General features: G+C 36.8%; 1 protein-coding gene across 9 annotated transcripts in view; it reads left to right on the forward strand.

The window, feature by feature from the left end:
• Positions 1-3,833, forward strand: part of EFR3A (EFR3 homolog A) — a 101,631-nt gene extending 97,798 nt beyond the window's left edge. For all 9 annotated transcript variants that reach the window (XR_003120779.1, XR_003120778.1, XM_025393861.1 and 6 more), the window contains one exon: positions 1,095-3,833. Coding sequence is in view for 7 of the 9 variants with exons in the window: in XM_025393861.1 (XP_025249646.1) it covers positions 1,095-1,200 (106 nt within the window). In the remaining 2 variants the exon portion in view is untranslated. The remainder of the gene's footprint in view (positions 1-1,094) is intronic.
• Positions 3,834-9,356: the final 5,523 nt, after the last annotated feature.

Raw genomic sequence — 9,356 nt, forward strand, 5'->3', positions numbered from 1 at the left:
ACAACTGCTAAACACTACTGACCAGTGAGGGAGGGTTGGGGGAAGATTTCCACTTCACTGCTTTTACCAAAATAGACAACTTCACTCATTGTTTAGAAAAATACATAAAAACAGTAGAATTAATACAGCAGTATTTCTTGTAGTCTTGACATAGAGGGAACGCTGTTCTTAGCATAACTCAAAAACTAAAAATTACAAGGAAAATTTTCTGGTAAGGTTTTCAAGCATTTGGCAACAAAAAAAGTTGAGAAATATTGAATTAGAGGAAAGCATTTGTATCATATGACAAAAGGTTAGTTTCCCAAATTGATAAGAGAAAAATATCTGAGTAGGATTAGAGGCAGTTTACATTTTCAAAGAAAACTAAAATGGATACTACAAAGATACTTGCCATTAATAGTAACATAAAAATTAAAAATGAAAATAAGAAAGAATTACCTCCTGCCTCTCAGATTGGCAAAGCTGTTTTAAAAAGACTGACTATATCTAATATTTGTAACAGTGTAAAAGGTACACTGAAAAGCTGAAAGTGTAAATTGCTGGTATTCCGGCAATATGTATGTACCAAAGTCAAAATTTTGAATACACTTCGATGCAGAAATTCTGCTCGTAAGAGTATAAACCAAGGAGACAACCAGTCAGAATAAAATTATGTATGTGTAAGAACAGACTTGTTAACATTATTATGATGCAAAAATGAAAATGAACCTGCATTTGTTCTCTGGATTAAATCAAGTATGATATATCTGTATAATGAAATACCATGCTGTCATCAAAAACATAATATCTGTATACATGAAATAATTTTTTACTAATGAAACAAGGCAGCTTACAAGAATGGGTAGGGTATAATCGCATTTAAAATTGTATATACATATTTTCCAAGCAAAATGTCTGCTTTAGACTTAAAAACAGTTTGACACTACTGTGGTCTGTTTCCCATGCAGCCTTGTAGTTGGCCAGTAACTACAATGTCATTGATCTCTGCAGTTGAGGAGTCTGACTTTGATATTTGCAGATAGTAGACAGAATACTCGGTGACACGAACAGCTTGTGAGTACACTTGCTGACCATGTTCTTTTGTTCTTTTACAGTCCTCCTCCCAGTCCATCAGGAACACTGACCATTACTTCTGGGCATGCCCAATACCAATCTGTCCCAGTCTATGAGATGAAGTTTCCAGATCTGTGTGTGTACTGATTGGCTCATGAAGACCTCAGCATATGATTTGTAAAGCCTAAAAATTACAGCCAAGCTGAGCTTTCAGGGTTTACCTAATGTGTATTAACATACTTCTTGAAAATAATGATGGAACATATCTTTAACCAAATGCTTGGCATACCATATTAGAAGTTTTGGAGCTATATATAATTTCAAGTACTTTCAAAGATAGATTTATGCCATGTTAATTTGCTTTGAGGTTCCTTTTGCCTTTTAAGTTGAACATGTTTTGGTTTCACTTTATTCCACTGTTAAGTAGTATATTTTAAACTTTTCACAAATGTAATGTTTTTTCAAAAGTAAGCCTTCAGAGGATTGAAACTGTATAGATTGTTTCTCTCTTAAACATCTACACGGCTGCTTAGATGTAGAATTTTTGTTACTGTTTTCTGCAAAGGCAGATACATTTAAATATATTCCTAGTCCTGGGGCTGTAAAACTGTTCAGTGGCTTTTTGTCCCCATGCTTTAGATAAGCTGGGATAGGCACCCTGCTATTCAGTTACTGTAATAATATGTGATAGGCATTCCTCATCTTCACAATAATAGGATATCTGTTGAATAGCATTCCTCGAAAATGACCCTGAAAACGCCATACTTTAAATTGTCCGGTTCTTGTAATACTGGGTTTCCTGCCAAGAGTTTGACCATTCTGCTTGAGAAGTGTAGAGCTCACTCTTGGAGTACCAAACTGTGCAATATTTTTACATCATAAGATGTATTAGTTTACAGGCTGTGCTTTGAAATTATAGTAGTATTTTGCTGTGGCTCCATTAATTAAATGAGATATATATTTAGTGCAGAAAAAAGACATTTAAAACAGCTATTAGTTCACCTGTGAAGAGTCTGTACATTTTGATTTCCATTAAGAGTACATTTATTTACATTTGTATATTGTGCATTGTTTTAGATCCTCATAGTCAAAAAATTCCCCAGATGGACTTTTAATTTGTAAGATTTGAACTGTGACTTGTACGCATCTGTTTAGAATCAGTTATATTATATTTGAAAAGCTGCCTGTGTTTTAACAATCAAGTGTGCTAAAGTTCGTCAATTTAAGCTGCTTTTGATTTCAGCTACCAAGATCACAGGTGCACTCTACACATACACTGACAGATCCATAACAGTACTTACATCTTAGTGAATTCTATCACGTGGTAAAGTGAACAGCTTTCTTTGTAACTCAGAAAATTCTCTTAGGACATTTTTATAAAGTCACCTGTTTATAGTTCTATCTTTTCAGATTCCATTTCTTTTTACATAAAACAGCATACATATCAAAAACTGTAGCCTAGAAGAGAGTTTAATTTTTGGCTTTTGTTTTTGTTTAAAAAATTGCAGTGAAGAATGGGATGTTTGTGTTTATGGCTATTTGGGCACCTGTAGTAGAAATGGAAAAAAGTAAGGAAATGATAATAGGACAAGCATACTTGAAAATTTCTGAATATTTAAAGAAAAGTGCAACATCTTGAAAACCAGTCTAGTCATTGAAACGTATGAAATGACACTGAAAGATCCTGGGCTGCTTCTTAAATGTGGATCAACAAGATTTGTTTCAGAGTGACAGTGGAGTCGTTACCACTGGAGGACTGAAGGGCCCTGTGGCAGTTGTCACTGGAACTTTGCCTCTTGATCAGGTAAAATGCTACACCAGTCAGTAAAGCCAAGTTGTATTTTTTTTATTGCCCTTTTTTCCTTCTGTATTTTTAAAGAAGGATGTTAATTTTTGACTATATATTTTAAAAAAATCTAAGCAGGGGGACATGCAAAAACAATCATCATCCACTTGGATGTCATTTTATAGATTAACACTGTGTGCTTTTGTATGGAAAAATATATATAATTTAATAGTATAAAAAGTAAAATATTCATTTGCACTTCTGTGAAACACAAACTTTGCTCTACAAAATTTCATGTTTCTTAGTGATTTTAAAATGCATGTATTGCATGTAAAGGAAAACCATTACAATTAATGTTTATCACACCTTTATCTTGGTCTTTGTTGATTTGGGTTTTGTCGGGGTTTTTGTTACTGTTTTTAAATTACAGTAGGCTTCTTTATATCCTGGATTTCTGAACTGGTCTTGTTGACAAGGATTCCCAAGAAATGGATCTGTTCACTTGCTGCCTCTCCCATATCTGCAGGAGATTCTGCAGGAATGAGGTGTGCACATGGTGTTGTAGCCAGTTCAGGTAGTGAACATTTAGGATTTGGTGAAGTTCACTGTATTGCTATATTTTTGTAGATATATAAAACTCAATAAATTGTTAATCATTCTCTTTTTGCTGTATTGAGTTGCTTATATCACTCTTTCTTTCATGACATTAAACAGTTAACATTTAAATGTTCCTCCTGTACTTGTGTTGTCTGTGACCACTTACAGAGTTTTATTGTTATTGGAGTTTACCTGAGTACCTATGCGCACACACCCACATACTTCCTTAATATTTCTGAACTCATTATCTTTTAGAATAATAGTACTACACTTTACCAGCAATTAACTTCTCCCTACCCAAAATGTTTTTCTTCCTGTCTGAAAATGGAACTAATTTGTCTTATTCATGCTTATATCTGTATTAAATGTAATAAAGTTAGTTTTTGAAATGTAAAAATTCACTGTGCAATTCGTATGTAAGCAATAAAACATAAATCAGATTACTTGTATTTAAGTTCATTTTTTATAATAGCTATTGTTACATTTAATTAAATTTATTCAATATTTGCTTAAATTAAAAATGAAGAGCTTCTTTTGAGCCCAATAGTTCAAGGCTGCAGTGAGCTAGGATCATGCCACTATACTCCAGTCTGGTTGACAAAGCATGACCCCATCTCAAAAACAAAAAATGAAGAGCTTTAGTAGAAATCAATTTGCCAAGTGGATTCATTCCCATGTACATTGGAATATCAGAATGATAACTGCTAGTCATGACAAGACATAGTAAGGTAAAGTTCACAGTAGTAAGGTAAAGTTCACAGTGTGTGCTTGTGAAAATGTAGTTGCCATCTCTGTGTCAGTCTTAATGATTGTCTTTTCAACCCTACCTCTTTGTCGTATAAATTACACAAAGCAGCTCTTAAAAAAAAAATAATAATAACAGAGAGATATATATACATATATACACACACACACTCTCAGTACCCTATCTCTCCCAACCCCTGGTTTGCTTATTCTACCACTTACACAGATGTGCTTCATAGCCTGAACCTCCTTTGTTAGGCAATGTAGCATAGCGGTGAGGAGCTCCGGCTCTTGTTCACAAATTCAGCACCACCACTACCTGGCTGAGTGACCTTAGGCCAATGACTGAACTTTGATCCATGAAGTTCTCATCTGTAAAATGAGTATGGTAAATTCTGCTCTCCAAGGTTAGCTGTGAGGAGTAAGTGAACCACTTAGAAGAGGTTCCCTGTGCCACACCTACGTGACACAGAATAAGTATTCAATAAGTGATTAATAATCATCCTTAAGTTCACTACACTGGGACATAAGCAACTGGGCAGCCCTCAGCTCTGCAGTCTTAGGCCAGCCATTCCACGTTTGTGAACCTGTTTGCATGGGTATAAAATGAGCACGGTGTTTGCTGTGCTATCCCATATACTTTCCTTCCAACTCTTGCTGTGATCCTGTTACCTGTTCTCTCATCTGATAAGCTATTGATCTCAAGTGCCAAGTTCAAATGAAGTTTTAAGCAGAGGCGAGGTGGAACATCAAGCTCTGCCTCTTAGTTTTGCTGTATTCAGCCTTTTACCTGTATGTTGAATCAGAGGCAGACTCTTAGGAAGGCACTGTCTTAGCCTAGGTTTCTCTGAAGCAGAGCCTGAGACAAGAGTATGTGCAGGTATTACTTTCAAAATTGATCTAACATGGAAGCAGAAAAAGCCGGTTAAGAGGATTTCTTGATTGCCTATCACTTGAGGTGCCTGCATAACCATTCCACTGGACATTCTAAGGAGTCTCATAAAAATATAAAAATAATCTCAAAACTTCCCAGGGGATGAAAAATTGGGAAAGCATCTATTATTTGTCTTCTGTTCATGGCTGAAGGTGGCCCTGTGGTCATTAACTCCCCCACATTTTTGGACTGTTTGTGCTTGAGTGCTGAACTGTTACCCCAGGTTTCCCATACCTCTTTCTCGGGGAAGTCCTGTGCCAAAAGGCAGGAAGTACAGCAGTACAGCAAGCACACAGGCATTGCCATTCCACTTCTATGAGGCAGTCAGAGTCTGTGTGGAAACTGTTATCACAGCAGGGTCTGAAGGGATATGTGAGGATTAGAGGATGTGAAGTCAAGCAAAAGATGTCCAAGATAGCACCATCTAATCTGGTATTTAAGAACAAGACTAAATCTGGGAGCATTTGGTTTATAATTTCATGTGTCCCCCATCTTGCTCACTGGTTTTGGCCATAATACTTCTTGCACTGTTCTATTTGCTGACCCTTTGCTTTTCTTATCCTACTTCACCTGCATAAAGGTTACAGCTGTACACGTGTACGATTCCTGATTTAAAAGACTTAACAGCTGAAAGAATCTTAGAGTCAGGTTCATTCAAAGCTTACATTTTACAGATGAGTACATTGAAATTCAGACTTAAAGCTGACAGTAGTCATTCACCCACTAACTTTAAACTAGTAAACTTCTCATTATGACATCAAATTTAGTGTATCTGAAAATTAGAAATACCATTCCATGCCCTAATATAGCAAGAAAATATAAAAAGTAATCATCTCAAATATAACTGTAAGTGATCTAAATGAATAAAGAAATTGAAATTAGGGATCCAGGGCATTCAACTCAGTCCATGGTAGTCTACTTTTAAAAAGAAAAAAAATTCTTTTCTTTAAGAATGTTGAATATTGGCCCCCACTCTCTTCTGGCTTGGAGAGTTTCTGCCGAGAGATCTGCTGTGAGTCTGATGGGCTTCCCTTTGTGGGTAACCCGACCTTTCTCTCTGGCTGCCCTTAAGATTTTTTCCTTCATTTCAACTTTGGTGAATCTGGCAATTATGTGTCTTGGAGTTGCTCTTCTCGAGGAGTATCTTTGTGGCGTTCTCTGTATTTCCTGGATTTGAATGTTGGCCTGCCCTACTAGGTTGGGGAAGTTCTCCTGGATGATATCCTGAAGAGTGTTTTCCAACTTGGTTCCATTTTCCCCCTCACTTTCAGGCACCCCAATCAGACGTAGATTTGGTCTTTTTACATAATCCCATACTTCTTGCAGGCTTTGTTCATTTCTTTTTCTTCTTTTTTCTTTTGGTTTCTCTTCTCGCTTCATTTCATTCATTTGATCCTCAATTGCTGATACTCTTTCTTCCAGTTGATCGAGTCGGTTACTGAAGCTTGTGCATTTGTGTGGGGGCCAATATTCAACATTCTTAAAGAAAAGAATTTTAAACCCAGAATTTCATATCCAGCCAAACTAAGTTTCATAAGTGAAGGAGAAATAAAATCCTTTACAGATAAGCAAATGCTTAGAGATTTTGTCACCACGAGGCCTGCCTTACAAGAGACCCTGAAGGAAGCACTCAACATGGAAAGGAACAACTGGTACCAGCCATCTCAAAAACATGCCAAAATGTAAAGACCATCGAGGCTAAGAAGAAACTGCATCAACTAATGAGCAAAATAACCAGTTAATATCATAATGGCAGGATCAAGTTCACACATAACAATCTTAACCTTAAATGTAAATGGACTAAATGCTCCAATTAAGAGACACAGACTGGCAAACTGGATAAAGAGTCAAGACCCATCAGTCTGCTGTATTCAGGAGACCCATCTCACACGCAGAGACATACATAGGCTCAAAATAAAGGGATGGAGGAAGATTTACCAAGCAAATGGAGAACAAAAAAAAGCGGGGGTTGCAATACTAGTCTCTGATAAAACAGACTTTAAACCATCAAAGATCAAAAGAGACAAAGAAGGCCATTACATAATGGTAAAGGGATCAATTCAACAGGAAGAGCTAACTATCCTAAATATATATGCACCCAATACAGGAGCACCCAGATTCATAAAGCAAGTCCTTAGAGACTTACAAAGAGACTTAGACTCCCATACAATAATAATGGGAGACTTCAACACTCCATTGTCAACATTAGACAGATCAACGAGACAGAAAGTTAACAAGGATATCCAGGAATTGAACTCATCTCTGCAGCAAGCAGACCTAATAGACATCTATAGAACTCTCCACCCCAAATCAACAGAATATACATTCTTCTCAGCACCACATCGTACTTATTCCAAAATTGACCACGTAATTGGAAGTAAAGCACTCCTCAGCAAATGTACAAGAACAGAAATTATAACAAACTGTCTCTCAGACCACAGTGCAATCAAACTAGAACTCAGGACTAAGAAACTCAATCAAAACCGCTCAACTACATGGAAACTGAACAACCTGCTCCTGAATGACTACTGGGTACATAACGAAATGAAGGCAGAAATAAAGATGTTCTTTGAAACCAATGAGAACAAAGATACAACATACCAGAATCTCTGGGACACATTTAAAGCAGTGTGTAGAGGGAAATTTATAGCACTAAATGCCCACAAGAGAAAGCAGGAAAGATCTAAAATTGACACTCTAACATCGCAATTAAAAGAACTAGAGAAGCAAGAGCAAACACATTCGAAAGCTAGCAGAAGGCTAGAAATAACTAAGATCAGAGCAGAACTGAAGGAGATAGAGACACAAAAAACCCTCCAAAAAATCAATGAATCCAGGAGTTGGTTTTTTGAAAAGATCAACAAAATTGACAGACCACTAGCAAGACTAATAAAGAAGAAAAGAGAGAAGAATCAAATCGACGCAATTAAAAATGAAAAAGGGGATATCACCACCGACCCCACAGAAATACAAACTACCATCAGAGAATACTATAAACACCTCTACGCAAATAAACTGGAAAATCTAGAAGAAATGGATAATTTCCTGGACACTTACACTCTTCCAAGACTAAACCAGGAAGAAGTTGAATCCCTGAATAGACCAATAGCAGGCTCTGAAATTGAGGCAACAATTAATAGCCTACCAACCAAAAAAAGTCCAGGACCAGATGGATTCACAGCTGAATTCTACCAGAGGTACAAGGAGGAGTTGGTACCATTCCTTCTGAAACTATTCCAATCAATAGAAAAAGAGGGAATCCTCCCTAACTCATTTTATGAGGCCAACATCATCCTGATACCAAAGCCTGGCAGAGATACAACAAAAAAAGAGAATTTTAGACCAATATCCCTGATGAACATCGATGCAAAAATCCTCAATAAAATACTGGCAAACCGGATTCAGCAACACATCAAAAAGCTTATCCACCATGATCAAGTGGGCTTCATCCCTGGGATGCAAGGCTGGTTCAACATTCGCAAATCAATAAACATAATCCAGCATATAAACAGAACCAAAGACAAGAACCACATGATTATTTCAATAGATGCAGAAAAGGCTTTTGACAAAATTCAACAGCCCTTCATGCTAAAAACGCTCAATAAATTCGGTATTGATGGAACGTACCTCAAAATAATAAGAGCTATTTATGACAAACCCACAGCCAATATCATACTGAATGGGCAAAAACTGGAAAAATTCCCTTTGAAAACTGGCACAAGACAGGGATGCCCTCTCTCACCACTCCTATTCAACATAGTGTTGGAAGTTCTGGCTAGGGCAATCAGGCAAGAGAAAGAAATCAAGGGTATTCAGTTAGGAAAAGAAGAAGTCAAATTGTCCCTCTTTGCAGATGACATGATTGTATATTTAGAAAACCCCATTGTCTCAGCCCAAAATCTCCTTAAGCTGATAAGCAACTTCAGCAAAGTCTCAGGATACAAAATTAATGTGCAAAAATCACAAGCATTCTTATACACCAGTAACAGACAAACAGAGAGCCAAATCATGAATGAACTTCCATTCACAATTGCTTCAAAGAGAATCAAATACCTAGGAATCCAACTTACAAGGGATGTAAAGGACCTCTTCAAGGAGAACTACAAACCACTGCTCAGTGAAATAAAAGAGGACACAAACAAATGGAAGAACATACCATGCTCATGGATAGGAAGAATCAATATCGTGAAAATGGCCATACTGCCCAAGGTAATTTATAGATTCAATGCCATCCCCATCAAG

Source organism: Theropithecus gelada, chromosome 8 (assembly GCF_003255815.1).
Source record: "Theropithecus gelada isolate Dixy chromosome 8, Tgel_1.0, whole genome shotgun sequence".
Lineage (NCBI taxonomy): Eukaryota > Metazoa > Chordata > Mammalia > Primates > Cercopithecidae > Theropithecus > Theropithecus gelada.